The sequence below is a fragment of the Lactuca virosa genome, chromosome 4, assembly GCF_052849685.1.
Source record: "Lactuca virosa cultivar CGN04683 chromosome 4, Lactuca_virosa_CGN04683_v6, whole genome shotgun sequence".
In the NCBI taxonomy this organism is placed as follows: domain Eukaryota; kingdom Viridiplantae; phylum Streptophyta; class Magnoliopsida; order Asterales; family Asteraceae; genus Lactuca; species Lactuca virosa.
Window position 1 is genome coordinate 206,122,861 of NC_136429.1, and position 16,745 is coordinate 206,139,605.

The 16,745-nt window shown below is 36.8% G+C and overlaps 2 protein-coding genes across 6 annotated transcripts; one reads left to right on the forward strand and one right to left on the reverse strand.

The window, feature by feature from the left end:
- Nucleotides 1-9,418: 9,418 nt before the first annotated feature.
- LOC145105529 (uncharacterized) lies at nucleotides 9,419-10,162 on the reverse strand. The gene has a single exon (XM_079042616.1). It carries the CDS (start codon nucleotides 10,160-10,162, stop codon nucleotides 9,419-9,421), a length of 744 nt encoding a protein of 247 aa, XP_078898742.1.
- A 1,804-nt stretch (nucleotides 10,163-11,966) lies between these two features.
- LOC145107945 (eukaryotic translation initiation factor 3 subunit A-like) lies at nucleotides 11,967-14,874 on the forward strand. Of its 5 annotated transcripts, none has more exons than XM_079044908.1 (7): nucleotides 11,967-12,316; nucleotides 12,774-13,142; nucleotides 13,230-13,256; nucleotides 13,340-13,546; nucleotides 13,623-13,702; nucleotides 13,783-13,983; nucleotides 14,385-14,874. In XM_079044908.1, the coding sequence occupies exons 4-5, from the start codon at nucleotides 13,349-13,351 to the stop codon at nucleotides 13,662-13,664; spliced, it is 240 nt and encodes a 79-aa protein (XP_078901034.1). In that variant the 5' UTR covers nucleotides 11,967-12,316; nucleotides 12,774-13,142; nucleotides 13,230-13,256; nucleotides 13,340-13,348; the 3' UTR covers nucleotides 13,665-13,702; nucleotides 13,783-13,983; nucleotides 14,385-14,874. The 5 variants fall into 5 exon arrangements, with proteins under 5 accessions (XP_078901034.1, XP_078901035.1, XP_078901037.1 ...); XM_079044909.1 differs by lacking the exon at nucleotides 13,230-13,256 and having other exon boundaries at nucleotides 14,385-14,609; nucleotides 14,693-14,874; XM_079044911.1 differs by lacking the exon at nucleotides 13,230-13,256 and having other exon boundaries at nucleotides 14,385-14,609; nucleotides 14,698-14,874.
- The last annotated feature ends 1,871 nt before the right edge of the window (nucleotides 14,875-16,745 follow it).

Genomic DNA, 16,745 nt, shown 5'->3' on the forward strand with positions numbered 1-16,745 from the left:
TCGACAGGAAGTCGAAGGACTTGAGGAACAAGAGGGTAGAGCTGGTAAAGGTTCAATGGCAGCACCGCAAGGGCTCGGAATGGACATGGGAGCTGGAAGAAGAGATGAGGGAGCACAACCCTGAGCTGTTTTCAGCAGCAGCAACAGATTTCGAGGACGAAGTCTAATTCAAGTGGGGGAGATTTGTAACATCCGGGATTTTTCTAGGTATTATGACTATTGACCTTAATTAAATGAGGGAATTGTTTGGTTGGGCTTTGACCTTGAGCCCTTAAGAGTGGGCTGAGGAACATCGTACGCGGGGCGTACATTGCCACGTACGCTCAGCGTACTCATGAGAAGGAAACGCGGAAGCCATGCACGTACGCCCAGCGAACCAGGAGTACGCCCAACGTACATGTGCAGATCCTTAAACCCTAAAATTAGAGTTTTCTCCCTATATAAAGAACATAACCCCTGTTGGTTCAGCCTCCCTTCACTCTTATCCAGCCACCATGAAAACCCTAGCTCCCTTTGTGTGCCTTTGTGTTCTAGAAGCCATTTGAGAGTGTTTGTGTGTTGCTTTAGTGAGAAAAGAAGAAAGGAGCTTGAAGAAGAAGCAAGGATCCACCAAGAGCTTGTAGATCCAAAGGATTGATACCATTTCTGACTCTTTTGAGGTATCAAGTTCCATACTTGACCATTGTATGCTTAGATTTGTTTATTTGGGGTTTTGATGTCCTTTTGACCCCATTGTTGGGAGTGCTCGAGTATTGTTGGTTCCAGAGCATAAGAGCTGTCCTTTTGGACTCTTAGAAGCACCTAGGGTCATAAAAATCGAATATTGGTGGTTAAGCCAAAACCATGCAAGTGTTAGTTGGTCTTAAAGCTTGTATAATGGACCAAAATCATGTTTTGACCCCAACCATGCATGCAAGCACCTAAAGTTCGTAACTTTATGGATTAGGAGGCCTTAAAGGACCTGGATCTACATTTTGGACGTAAAGACTTAATGGATTAAGTAGAAAGTGAAGTCCCAAGGAAACTGGGTTGTACGCTAAGCGTACACCCTGGTACGCTGCGCGTCTTGGGGTGGTTCACGTTCACGGTCCGTTTCCGTTTACGATTCGTTACTTTTCACGGTCAGTTACTGTTTACGGTCAACCTTCGTTTGCGGCCAAGAGTAAGCTGGGCGTACTTGCCGGATATGTCGCGCGTACGTGTGCAGAATGGCAACCATGGGCTTTTGGGCCTTAAGGATCTGGGCCTGGGCTTTGGGCCCTATGGCCCACTGAGAAGTATAAATTTGGACTTAGAAACCTGGAGCTAGAGCATTGGGCCTATTGGGCCAAGATTGGACCCTTTGGAATTATTACATTTGGACTTGGAGCTTTTGGGCCCAATTAAAGGGGATAAGGCCCAATTCAGGAATTTATCAATTAGTGGGCCTTAAGGAGTCTTTAATGGGCCATTGGAGGACTGGGCTTAATAGGTTAGAATTGGGACTCTTGGATGTCCCAATTGGACCAAGGGGTAAAATGGTCATTTTACCCTAAGTTGTGTTATAGACTCTGATCGGGTGTTAATGTATTTATGTTAGCCGGGAGTCATCAAAGCAGCTGTTAGAGACTACTTTCCATGAGATTTGACACGCAGTTTTCGAGGTGAGATACCTTCCAGTAGAAGTGGGTCTACGGCTACAATGTCGGCCCACCAGCAGGGATTGTCTTTAGATGATTGTTTTTGTGATAATTATCTTGGTTGCTATTACCAGATGTGCTTTATGTGCCAGCATGATATCTTGTATGTGATAGCGGTAGTAGGAGGGGAATAGTCCCCCGCCTCGGTCGTTAGGACCGAAGGGTAGGTCAGTACCCCAGGAATGCTTGACAGTATGATTATGACAATATGATTATGAAAGCATGATTATGATAGTATGATTATGATTTGCTAGTAGTAGGGGGTGAAATAGTCCCCGTTGCCGGTTGAGATAGACCGGAGGGTAGGTCAGCACCCCAGAACTGCTTGACATGGGTAGGTCGGGCTCCCCAGAATTGCGCGGCGGTATGTATGGTGTTTGGTATGTGGTATGATGGAGAAACTCACTAAGCTTTGTGCTTATAGTTTTCAGTTTTGGTTTCAGGTACCTCTTCATCCAAGAGGAAGGAGCCGACGGGGTAGCAGCGCATCACATACACACATGATTTCCGTATTGAGAACCCTAGGATTGTACTTTGACATTTTACTAATTGCTATTATGTTTTCGAGACTTGTGATCTGTGACTTGATGTTTTGAAATGATATTAATGATGTTTTCCGTGAACAATTTCTAAAGTAATATAATTTAACAAAAAAATTTGGGTCTCGATTTTGGGATGTTACACTATAAAAACATAACAATTACACCGAATCAAACAATAACTTCAATAAAACATAGAAATTTCACCTGATCAAATAATAACTTCAATAAAACATAGAAATTTCACCTGATCAAATAATAAATTCAATAAAACATAGAAATTTCACTTAATCAAACAATAAATTCAATAAAAACATAGCAATAAAAACGTAGCTAATTATAAGTTGTAAACTTGTAATTTTTTTTTTGTTCGTTTGGTAATTCCTGATAGAGTGACACAATTTTTTTACGTAGTTGCGCAAAATGTTTTTAATAGTTGCACAATATTTTTACGTAGTGGCACAACATGTAAAAATTTATATAAATCGGAAAATTTTCCACTACGTGTGCGAAAGCTAGGTGTTGTCGGTGCCACACTGGACACCTAGCCATGACCGCCCCTGACATTTAAGCAATGGGAACTACATAAATTATTTTGAAATATAAATATGTATTATGGTATGAATTGAAAATGATATATATATAAGTGTCCATCTATGAAGTACAACTTGATAAAGCATGAAAATATGCATAACATCTTATCAGTAACCCCAAGCTACTCGAAGTGTTAAAAACGATTAGAAATATTATTGATTGGAAATGTAATATATTTTATAAATATGTAATATATTTCATAAATATGTAATATTTTATAAAGACAAAACCTCATAATGGTTTCTCGAAATCTGGCATATAGTCCATAAGTTTAAAAAAGCATCATCTATAGTCCTTGTGGCTTCAAAACTTTTAACAAATAATATCTTACCCACATAAAAAGACTTATTTACCATTTTTAATATATTTTTTATTTTCTTTATTTAAATCTATTTTTTAAAATGAAAAAGAAAATAAATAACTTAGCCCCCATTTTTTCTCCCTCTCTCTCGTACACACTCACACACACAGTGAACATTTGTATTGAAGCCTTTTTGTTCTTGAGGATAAGAGTGAGATTAAACCTTTTTGGTGACCAACATTCTAGTGATAAAGATTAACCGAGAGGAGTTGGACGGAACACCCTTTACCATCTTCACCTAACCCATTCCAACCTTGCTCCATCCAACCATCGTCCTCTCCACCCACAACACCATCAAGCCTCACCAATTTCTATCTTTAGTACCCATCATCTTCACCACCACCCAATAGCACCCTTATCCCACCTCCATAAAACTTTAATAATTGACATCCATGTTATCATAAAATCACATTGATTACCTTTATCTCCATCCCTTGTTCTCATTTACTACACCAACAAAAAAAACCCAAAAAAAGAAAAAGAAACGAAGCCATGTTCTCATTTTTATTGTTGCACTGCATATCAATCAAGGAAAAGGGGGTGGGTATCGATTTTGCATTCTTCTCTACAACCGAACACACTTACATAGGGAGTTGAGGTGCGAAAATATAAAATAAAGGAAGGAGAAGGGAGAAAGCATGCGTGAGGGAGGGGTCTCCCATGAATCTGTTAAGAAAAAACACCTGAGGAAGTGGGTCACTCGTTCTAGGATTCGTATTCGATGGTGGTGTACTGAGGGAAGAGCTCATGGGGAGGTTATCATCGGAGCGTTCTTTTTAGTGCAGACGTAACCATAGAGAGAGAGAGAGAGAGAGAGAGAGAGAGCCCAAGATATTTAAAAATAATAATAATAAAGAAATAAAAAATATATTAAAAATGATAAATAATTCTTTTTATGTGGGTGATAGACTATTTGTTAAAAGTTTTGAAATTACATAGACCATCTATGAGATTTTTTAAACTTAGAAACTATATTCCAGTTTTTGGAAAACTACAAGGACCATTTATGAGGTTTTGTCTTTTATAAATATGTAATAGAGTATATTTTTTCTAAATACTAAGAATCATATGGTGTAATTATTCTAAACATTAATGTGGTTGGTTTGTTTTTTGCCAACCCTATCAAAGATGGGTGGTTTGATACCAACTATGTCATTTTCAATTTATGATGTGTTTGCCATGTTAGCCGGAAATAGTGGTAGAAAACACAATATCAGATTTGGGTGATTATGTGGATGCCATGGAAGACAGAATGAACAAAAGCAACTTCATATTTTATGGTTGATGTTACGAAGAAAACTATCAAACATAAATTCATCCCGCTTTTGTGAATGACGTTTCAACAACAAATAACAACACTCTTCAAGAAATATCTCGTGAATACCCGCCATAATTTTCTCTGGCTGCACCGGTATACATCCTCTAAATCAGAAGAATGAATTGTTGGTGTATTTGAATCCTATGAGTAAGGAAGATTCATGAAATTACACTATAGATTTCCCTCCATGATTCACTCCAATAACTAAAGTTAAGGAAGTGAATGATAGTTGTAATGACACAACTAACTTCCAATAACCACCTTTTGATAGTATGGAAGTTGTTATACAACACCTACATATTAACAACAAAGCACCACCAAGGTTGATGTTTTATTTCAGATGGGTTTGATGGTGAAGCGATCGTTTGGGAGCTGGAAACGGACATCATATGGGGACTTCTTGTATGGTAAGAAGGTGGGGAGACCAAATGATCATGGTAAAGGTTCTTTTGGCTGGAGAACTCAAAATCAAATGAAATACATGGTTTCTCGTTGATCAATGATTATGTCACCATCGAAATCTGAAAGACAAAGGGGTATAAGATGAATGGTTTTGAGAAAGATTTAAACACCATCATTAGTGTGGCAGGGGGACATAACTGTCCCCGATGAGTAAACTTTTAGTTAACGCTCGAAGTATTGGGTGTCAGTTAAACTGTGGTGGGATTATGAGTTTTTTGTGAAGAATGAGGTTATATATTTAGGAGTTCAAGAAGCGATGATGATGATGTTGGATTTCTTTGGTGGCATGATTTTACTTATTATTATTATTATTTTTTTTTTAAATTCAGACCACCCAAGATCGGAACTTTTGAGATTCGAACCTGAGTCAACTCCATTTAAAGTGTTTCATACCAAGTGATATTTAGCTTTGGCTTTGTTTAAAGCGTCAACAAGGAGAGTACATTACATTTTATTTGAGTTACTAGATAGTGTTGAAGTTGCATGTACATTACATGCTGAAATCTCTTTGGATTAAAAAACCTTCTGAAGGCCTTTTTTTTTGTTAAGATTATTACATTTTCTATTGTTTAGTTCCTATTGTGTACTTTTTTTGTTCCTTTTATTGTTTATATTGTCTATTTTTTTCCCAGAGTTTTACCCCATGTATAAACGAATTGTGATATCAAAGGTTTTTTTTGATATTTTCTACAGAGGATACATATACAACAAAATATTACATCACAAAAGGAAAGAGCCTATCACAATAATTACGGATGGAATTAAAGACCCTAAGTGAGGAAAGAGAATATATGGTGGAGAGAAAATAATTAGTTTCCAATACTCCCCCTCAAGTTGGCGCATGTAGATTTCGAATGCCCAACTTGACTAACAATTCACGAAGGGGGTGAGAACCAAGAGGTTTCGTGAATAAATCTGCCACTTGCTGTTTGGAGTTGATGAATACGGGCTCAACTTCCTTTCGTTCAACACGCTCACGGACAAAATAGCAATCCATTTCAACGTGTTTTGTCCGTTCATGGAAAACGGGATTGTTAGCTATGTGTTTAGCCGCTTGATTATCACATAACAGTTGTGTTGGACCGGTTGCAGCAACGTTGAGCTCTTTCAGTAACCAACGAACCCATATAATTTCACTAACAGATGTAGCCATGGTCCGATATTCCGCCTCGGCAGAAGAGCGCGACACCACCGATTGTTTCTTGGATTTCCAAGATATTGGAGCTCCTCCCAACAAGAGTACATAGCCCGTTCTAGATCGCCTACTAAGAGGGCATCCAAGCCAATCCGCGTCACAGTAGGCTACAAGATTAACATCATCTCCCTTCGACAAGAGAATTCCTTGACCAACGGTGGTTTTAAGATATCTCAGTACCCGGTTTGCAGCTTCCATATGATTATGTCTTGGATCCCCAACGAATTGACGTAAGATATTCACAGAATATGCTATGTCTGGGCGAGTAACTTGTAGATAAAGCAGACGACCCACAAGTCTCCGATATTGACCAGCATCAACCTTTTCTTCTTCTTCTCCTTTGTCGAGTTTTAGGTTCTGCTCCTTGGGAAACGAACTGGGTCTGCATCCTTTCATTCCACTATCTTCAAGAATGTCCAGAGTGTACTTTCGTTGGCTTAGAACCAAACCTTCGGATGTTCTTGCAACTTCTATTCCTAAGAAGTACTTCAAAGGACCAAGGTCCTTTATGCTGAATTCTTTGTCTAGATGGTTCTTTGTTCTTGCAATATGCTCTGTATTGTTTCCTACAATAATCACATCATCCACATATATGAGGGCTCCCATATATATTCCTGCATTTTCATAAATGAACAACGAGTGATCTGCCTTTGATTGCATGTAACCAAGACCTGTGAGCGATTTCGTGAACTTGTGATACCAATTTCGTGACGCTTGCTTCAACCCATAGATTGACTTCTTGAGTTTGCAAACTCTTGTTTCATTATCGCTTGAGAATCCTTGTGGGATCTTCATATAAACTTCTTCTTCAAGATCACCATGCAAGAAGGCGTTGTTCACATCGAGTTGTTGAATCTCCCATCCCCGTTTCACAGCAACAGTGAGGAGAGTTCTCATTGTTACTAATTTAGCTACCGGGGCAAAGGTGTCATGATAATCAACTCCCTCCATTTGTGTGAACCCCTTTGCCACAAGTCTCGCCTTGTATCTTTCAACCTCTCCGTTTGGTTTAAATTTGATCTTGTATACCCATTTCGAATCAATGGCCTTCTTTCCCTTTGGTAGGTTTTCAAGGGTCCACGTCCCGTTTCGTTCGAGAGCATGAATCTCCCTTTTCATAGCCTCCTTCCAATTTTCATCTTGAGCTGCTTGATAAAATGACTTTGGTTCATCATGGTTGCTAATGGCTGACAGAAAAGCTTTGTGAGAGTTAGAAAATTGTTCATAAGAAACATAATGAGATAGCGAATGTACCGACGAGGACTCTTGATTGGGTACGGGTTGCGTGTGATCAAGCGAAGGGGGGAGTTTTACGTGATAATATCTTAAATGTCTCGGTTGTGTTCTCTTTCTAGTCTGCCTTCGTTCTTCGAATTCTTGTTGAACAGTGGGTATCTCTTCATTTGTTCTTTCATGTGTTTCTTCTAAGTGAATATCATTTTCTTCCTCACCACTTTGCATGTCTGGACCAGTTGCTTCCAATTCAGTTTGCTCAATTTCATCGGTCTGCATGGGAGCTCCCCTTGTCTCTGTATCTTCAATGGGCTCCTCATGCGAAATTTTATTTCCTTCATCTTCAATGGTTTGGGAGGGAACTCCCCCTTGCTCCATATTTTCGATGGGCCTGTCATGCAAGTCTTGGCATTCGGTGATGGGATCCAAGTGTTCAAATATTTCTTGTTCGTATTCCTTCAACTCTATCTTGAAAAAAGGAAAAATGTTCTCGACAAATCTAACATCTCTTGTCATCACCATCTTTCTTTGTTGTATATCGTAAATTTTGTATCCCCTTTTTCCTGGAGGATAACCCATAAACACACCCGGTTTTCCTCTCGGCTCGAACTTGTCCCCATTGGCCTCAACGTTTTTGTAGTATACCAAACAACCAAAAACCCGCATGTGATCGTATTCAGGTTGACTCCCAAATAGGATTTCATACGGAGTTTTGTTGTTTATAACTTTTGATGGTAACCGATTTACTATATAAGCAGCCGTTAGAACGCACTCCCCCCAAAAGATTGTCGGAAGGTTTGCTTCAAAACGTAGGGCACGTGCAATTTCCAAAAGGTGTCTATGTTTTCGCTCAACCACCCCATTTTGTTGTGGGGTATGAGGACAAGTTGTTTCTAGGATAATTCCCTGCTTGCTGTAGAATTGTCTCATGTAATTTGACACAAACTCTCCACCATTGTCACACCTAATCCTTTTTATGCCCTTTCCAAATTGAGTTTTGACCATATTGTAAAAATCAATTAAACAATTACTAGCCTCATGTTTGTGTTTCAGTAAATAAACCCACACGGTTCTACTAAAATCATCAACTACTGTTAGGAAATAATTTGCACCCGTAAGTGATGGTTTCCTGTATTTGCCCCAAACATCACAGTGGATTAAATCGAAACAATTATTTGTTTTAATATAGCTGACCAGAAATGGCAATCGAGTAAGTTTAGCTTTATTACAAGAATCACAAACTTTGTCTTCAAAATTCAAGGAAGCACCCTTAAGAAAACTAACATGCGATAACTTAACATTGGAGGCATGTCCGAGTCGTTTGTGCCATGATTCCATTGTCACCATCATTGCTCGCCTTTCTTCTTTTATTCCCCCCATTCGGTATAGACCACCATGACAGTTACCCGCTCCAATCAAGTTCCCCGCCTTCAGATCCTGCAAAACAAAAAAGTCGGGGAAAAACGTCACTGCACAGTTAAGATCTTTAGTCAATCTTCGTACAGATAGAAGATTGCATGTAAAGTTTGGCACATAAAGGACTCCTTTAATATCTAATCCCTCCTTTAAAAGAAAATCGTCTTTCCCTTTAACTGGGATTGATTCTCCATTGGGGATTGTGACAGGCCTTTCAATCATGCTCATGTTCAAGTTTTGAAGTAAGCGTCCTTTGCATGTTATGTGTTCAGTTGCACCCGAGTCCACAACCCAGTCATCATCGACCTTCATCCTACCTGCCATGTTAGCCACAGCAGGTTCAACTTTGCTTCCTTCAAATAATTTCAAGAAACTTGCGTACTGCTCCTCTGTCATGCCTGGTATAGGACATATTTTTGTTTCTACCATTGCAGCCTTTGGCCTTGACTTATCTCCCTTGCCCTTTCCCAGCCACCATTCCGGGTAACCAATTCTTTTAAAACACCCATCTTTATCATGCCCGTCTTTTCCACAATGACTACAGTGTGCTGTTTTGTTGACCTGGGAATTCATCTTTCGTCCATCCTTTTCATATTGGTTTCGCCTTCCCTGAAAATTTGCCTAAAAGGCTGCCACCTCACGGACCGGTCCTTTTGATGCTCCAATGATGCGCTGTTGTTCATCTTCAGCAACTAAATGACACACATTGCTGAGGTTTGGAGTTGGTTTCATTGCTAGAATTTGAGTCTTAATGACGCTGAACTGATCATCAAGCCCCATCAAAAACTCATAGATTCTTTCCTTTTCTTTTAATTCAACCATCTTCCTTCCGAGTTCACACTTGCATCCATTGCATGAACACTTGGGAGTTGGCAAAATCGATTCGATTTCGTCCCACAAAACCCGTAGTCTCGTGTAATATGCTGAAACTGTCATGCCATCTTGCCGGGTGGTATTTAGAGACTGCTTCAGTTCGTATGCTTTGGGGGCGCTTTCCTTCCCAAACCGCTCCTTCAAGTCTCTCCAGATCTCAGCTGCAATTTTGGCGTATTTCACACTGTTGCGGATTTCTTTCTCCATGGCTGTGGTTAACCAGCCTTTGATCATCGCATCGCAACGCATCCATGGTAGGTATTTGTCTGATCCTTTTTCTGGCATCTCTATCGACCCATCAATGAATCCAATCTTGTTTTTAGCGAACAGAAAATTCATCATCTCCTGTTCCCAATCGCCGTAGTTTTTGTCGGTAAGAGTATCGTTTACATGTAACTGTTTTGGATAGTCGGAAGCGTGTAGGTAAAAAGGAGAATTGTGGTTGATAGTTTCTCCTTCATCTTTGTTCTTCAAAGCCTCATCTCCAGCCATATGAACTATCGATTAAGGTTTCTTTGTGTTTTGATTTTGGATCACCCCGCTCTGATACCATAAACGAATTGTGATATCAAAGGTTTTTTTTGATATTTTCTACAGAGGATACAGAGGATACATATACAGCAAAATATTACATCACAAAAAGAAAGAGCCTATCACAATACTTACGGATGGAATTAAAGACCCTAAGTGAGGAAAGAGAATATATTGTGGAGAGAAAATAATTAGTTTCCAATAATGTAACGGGCTTTGGGACATGCTCTGAGTGCGCCATCCAATACAGTTTATCACATTTTTAAATTTCTTATGTTTTGGGGAAAAAAAAAGAACATTAAGGGGTGTCTGGGAGTGTTTATTTGAGATAAGAAATGTTTTTGTAATTTATTAGCTTATACCGGTATTATAACGAAGTTAAAAAAATATGGATTAGCTTATAGCCTTATACGGTATCAAAAATACTATAAGTTTGATAAATATTTTTTAGTGTTAGACAAAATTACACAAAAAAGATTTTATTGAGTAACTTATCAAAAATGACTTATTTGGTTCCACACCGTTATAAACTGTTTTTAAAAAACTGTCTATTCAAACACTCATTTTAACCATACAAACTAATAATAATAAATTAAAATTTTCTTTTTTCAAGCTTAACCAAACACACGTTTTAAAAAATGATTTTCTAACTTTAAACCTACCCAAAGTAGGTCCTTAACTATAGCAAGCCTTGACATATTGTAACTACGGTTTTCTCGACAATAGTCATCGATGGCCATTTTTTTTTTAAATCTTAGCCGGATGATCTACCACTACAAGAAAAATCATGAATAGCTACGGAAAATTTTTACGGAATCAAAATCCGTAGCAATTTTAGTACGGAATATGCTACGAAATGACTTGTCGTAGCTATAATCAGGGGCGGACGTAGGATTTTACGGTAGGGGTTGCACGGGAAAGTTAGGGGTTGCACGGTAGTATAAAAAATAAAAAATTTGAAAATTTTCCACTGCGGCCGGAAAAGTTAGGGGTTGTCGGTGCCACCGTGGACCACCCCTAGGTCCGCCCCTGGCTATAATGCTACGGAAACGGTTACAAAATTGCATTCCATAGCTAAATCGTAAATAGCTACGTAAAGTTTCTACGGAATCAAGATTCGTCGCTATTCTACTATGAAATATGCTACAAAATGGTTGGTCGTAGCTAATTTGCTGCGAAAATAGCTACGAAATTGCATTCCGTAGCTAAATCATGAATACTTGTTACGAAATTGAAACCCGTAGCTATTTTACTATAAAATAAGCTACATAATTTTTGGTTGTAACTAGTTCGTTATGAAACTTGTTATAGAATTCATATTCGTAGCTACTTGGCTAGAAAATTCGTTACGGAATCAAAATTTGTAGCTAGTTAGCTACAAAATTGAAATCCATAGTTATTTTGCTATGAAAATTTGCTACACAATAAAATTTTGAAGTTAATCTAAAATGAAACTTGTGACGAAAAGATTAATCGTAGTTATTTGTGTATACGACTGATTTCGAAACTTGCAAAATAACTACGAAATCAAAGTCTGTGGCTATTTCTTTACGAATTATTCCTTAGTTAAATAGCTACATAATATCTTTCCCGTAGCAAAATATAAAAAATTATTTTACAGGGAAACTAGTAAAAATCTTAAAACAAAAGAAGAAAATGATATCATCATAATTTAAAAAGTTATGATTTTTTCTTAATTACCTAAATAAAAACTATATATATTACGTCTCATTATTTATTTTTACTTAAGCTACTTTTGCCCAAATCATCGCAGTAACCCCGTTCGGTGTTCCCTCGTTTTCTCTCTTTGACTTCGGTGGAAGCAGCATAATTTTCCCCAAATCATATCATACGTATCACATTTTCACATTTGGAAGCAGCATAAGGCGATCACGCATGAAAAGGAGTATCTATGACCTCGGTGGCGAAGTTGATCCGAACATCTCAGTCATCTGCGGTGTAATTAGGGATCTTAAAGGAAACGGCGACATGTGATTGTGCAGCGAGGGTGTTGATCTCAAATGAGAAACGGTTCGATCAAATGGCGGAGGGAAGGGACGTCCGTGAGATGCAGTCTAGCAACCGTTCAATTCTCACCTCCCTCAACCTAAAATCGTACTCTCTCTCTCTCTCTCTCTCTCTCTCTCTCTCTCTCTCTCTTACTTCAATTGTAGTCCAATAAGCCAATTGACTTAGGGTTTTACATGGATTGGTGTTAAAATTGTTAAACAATCGATTTTTTATTCAAAGCACATTGAATAGGAATTGAATTCTGCCTACTAAGTTGTCGTTATAACGATATAATTTGTAATTTCTTCGGCGATGTTCTAGTATAATCTGTTTAATAAATCTTGTTCAAGAGTTGAATGCGAGAAACAGAACAGAGTATGTAACATGGTTTTTGTTTAAGCCAAATATTGTGTTACTGATTAAAATTGTGTAAGTTTTCCTTTAAAATTACTTGAATACAATAAAAAATTCTCAGTATTATGCCTCTCCAAGAGTCTGGTTTCTGAGAATAGTATAGCATCTGATATTCTACTTTGTTTCTGTATGCGTAATCTTTATAAAGATTATGATATATCAAGCATATCAGGTTCAGAAAATGAATAAAACAGAGAATTTGACAGCCTCAGTGATTCAAGTAAGGGATTGGTGGGAAGTATGAAGCAGAAGATTTTTATGCATCTATCCAATGGAGAAACGATTTCATTCTGGAAGTGCTTGCTTCTTGGGGAGGTGACTCTGAGAAAATTCTCTTTGAACATGATTTACATGGGTTTACAAAGGACGATAATACCCCTTGTGTGACAGTGAAGGAACATGATTTTTGTTTAATAAATCTTGTTCAAGAGTTTAATAAATCTGTTGATGCTGTCAAGCATAATTTCATTGCTATGAAAGTTGACCACATGAAGGTGCAATTATATTTGGTGACTTGGTGAGTCTAATTTGCATAATTTTGTTGATTCTATTTTTTTTTATTTTTTTATACTTATATTGTCTACTTGTTTTTTTTTTTCTCAAGGGTTTTGAATCTGACACCCTACAAGGGGTAAGTAAAGTAAAAGAAAAGAAGAAAGATTGGTCCTTTTTTCATGCTGATGATTGTTGGTTGTTTCTGTTGTGACATTACAGGAGAAGGTGATGAAGCAATCCTTGATGGAGTTGGCAATGCAGGAGCAAGTTAGAGAGAGGCAGGAAATGGAAAAGAAGATGCAAAAGCTAATCAAGACCATGGATCATTTTAAAAGAGCCAAAAGGGAAGAGGCTGCACCTCTCATTGAAGCTACTTTCCAAAGATGTTTGGCTGAAGAGAAACTCCGCCATGAACACGAACAACAGGTAATCTACTTACTTTGTAAAATAAAAAAAGATGTAAATGCCCAAGTTTACTTGCTAATTTATTTTTTGCATGCAGCTTGAGGTTGAACTGAGCAGAGAGCGTCAGAAGGAGATTTGAAGGAGAAGTATAGACTTGCTCGTGTTATGGAACATAAGGTCTGTATTGTATTTTTTATTGTAATTTATATGTAATATCTTGTCATATTTTCTTATAAAATATTCATGTATGTGCAAAGATGGAACTTGAGGAAAAAGTTGTGAGCAAGCGAAAGGCAGAGTATGATAGAATGAGAGCTGAGAGAGAGGAAAGACTTGGCCAAATCCTCAAGGCACGAAAAGAGGAAAGGGACCTAAAAGGGAAAATGTTGTTTATTTGAAAACTGAAAAAGAAAGGCTCAACAAGCTTCATGAGGAAGAATAAGCCCGCAAACGTGAAGGTTACTTTTTACTTTTTCTTTTTGTAAATTATATTTTGCAATTTTGGCTCGTCCCTTCCTTTTCAAGTAAAATGACCAAAATTGGAAACATTCTGATTAACTTAGGGGCCAAAAAGAGCCCTTTTACTATGGAGAAGGACCATACTTGTTACAAGAACCTCAAATAAGGACCAAATTTGCTTTTTTGGCCTAACATTGCAAAAATAGGCAATACTAAACAAATAAACGTTGCAAAAACCTCAAATACGTTAAAAAGAGCGTCATTAAAGACTGAAATTGCAATAAAACTGTTTTGGGACCAAAATTGCATAAAAATATTATTTAGGTCTAAAAATGTAGTTTATGTAAAGCTGAAAAAATCAATATCTATTTTTGCTGTACTTTGTTTGTTTGGGATTTAGAGGCTGAAAGGCGCAAGAAAGAGGAGGCTGAACAGAGGGCGAAGTTGGATGAAATAGCTGAAAGGCAGAGGAAAAGAGAATAAGAACTTGAAGAAAGAGAGAGGCTTAGGAAGGAAGCTATCTTACGTGGAACACCGCTCGATGACCCAACCAGGCCGTTTTGAGCTTCAAAGCTAAGAATCTTAATTGAAAATTTAAATGAAAAATTGCTAATTTCCATACAAGGTAGATGATTTTATTAACATATATAAATATTTTATTATGAGAATTATAAATAATATACTTGCACTAACGGTTGTATTTGACAGAATAGCAAAGATGATGGTTCAGACAACAATTTGATTGGTCAATTTGGTGTGGGATTTTATTATGCCTTCCAAGTTGCTTGATGATAACATTATGTATCAGATAACAATTTATGTTTAATTTGTAGCATTTCGATGTATTGGATATTATTATAGTTTCTATAGAAATACTACTTTTGGTTTTATATTAATTGTATTTTTATAAATTGATATAAATAGTCGAATTCAATAACCGAATTATATAAAATAATGGTACAAAACAAGTGCTATGGAATTTCCAATAGAAAAAATGCTACGGATTTGGCTACAGAACAATTTCTACGGAATTAGCTATGAAACAATTGCTACGGAATTAACTACGGAACAATTGCTACAGAATTAGCGACGGAAAAATTGCTATAGAATTTGCTACGGAAAAATTACTACGAAAATTGCTATGGAAAAATTGTTACGGAATTGGCTATGGAAAAATCGTTACGGTATTAGCTACGGAAAAATTGCTATGGAATATGCTACGGAAACATTGCTACGGAATTGGTTACGGAAAAATTGCTACGGAATTTGCTATGAAAAAATGCTACGGAATTTACTACGGAAATGCTATGGAACTCAAATTGCAACGGATAGATGTCGTAGAAACTATCATAGCAAAATTGCTACGGAATTATAATTTCGTAGTTAAACAGTTTGCTACAAGAAATAAAGCTACGGAGTCTAATTGAAAATTTACGTAGCAAATTCCGTAGTTATTTGGCTTTAGCTACGGAATTTCATGTTTTTGCTATGGAATTTTTCCGTAGCTAAATCGAAATTTTCTTGTAGTGTACTTTACGAGTATATAAGAAAATGCATAGTTCGCATTGAAAATTCTGTGTAGTTTCTCATGTTTGCCCATGTGATGGCAAATTCTAGATGCTTCTTAAGTTATCTAGTGCATTGGTTTTTTTTTTTTTATCTTTTTCTTTTTGTTATGCTGTTGGTGTTTCATTTGGTACGAATGAGTTGATGGAAAACATATATAGAATAGTGGTTTCAGTTTCTTGGGTCTATTTCAATGAGTCTTGGATGTCATCCACATGTTCTATTGATAAATATTTGAATTTAATTTCTTTTGTATTTTCATAAGCATTTGAATTTCTATTTTTATTTTAGTTGTTATCATTCAAATTCTCCTTTTTACCGTTCATATTTAAAAAAAAAATCATATCAGCAGCTCACTTAACCTGTCTCAAGGTTTACGTGGGAGCTCAATCACAAAACTTTGGCAATTTTAGTTGTATTAGGATTTGAAACCTTTTTGTATGAAATTTCACTCTTCAATCATTAGGTTTCCATCACAGGGTTATCACTCATATTAATTCATTTAGTCCAATAGTTCATTTAGTCCGAAACATAAATAGTATTTTTTTTCTATATAAATTTCTTAATGGAAAAAAAAAAAGACTGTCCTCTAAATTCAAACCTGCATAACCGTATTTATTGTTGTCCAATATAGTACATAATACGGTCGGACATAGTTACATTTGCTATCAAATCATATTAAACATTATGAAATCAATAAAATTTTCACTTTAAATACATTTTGATCTTATATAAATTTACTCCATCAAATATGTAGCATTAAAATAAAAGAATTATCCTCTCTCTCTCTCCTTTGAATAGAAATCAAACTGTTCGATTTACTACCCTTGTCTGTCTGCTTGTGTGTTCATTGAATAAATGGGTAAACCAATTTGGACCCATTTCTATTTATTCAATCCTCATCCTAAATGCCCACGCAAAAAACCTTCTAGATGATTACTTATTTAGAAGAAAAAAAAATTATGTGCTATTAACTTATAGTATGATATTAAAATGTGGTTTAAGGAAAAAAATGTTGGATTACTTTTTATGTGATCTTTCTTCTATGTCAAAGTGGCTATTAACTTATATGATATTAAAATGTGGTTTAAGAAAAAAAAATCTTGGATTACTTTTTATGTGATGTCAAAACCTAACACATAAATTATTTTTTATTTTATATGATTGTCAAAACTCAAAACTTATTGTTTAATGT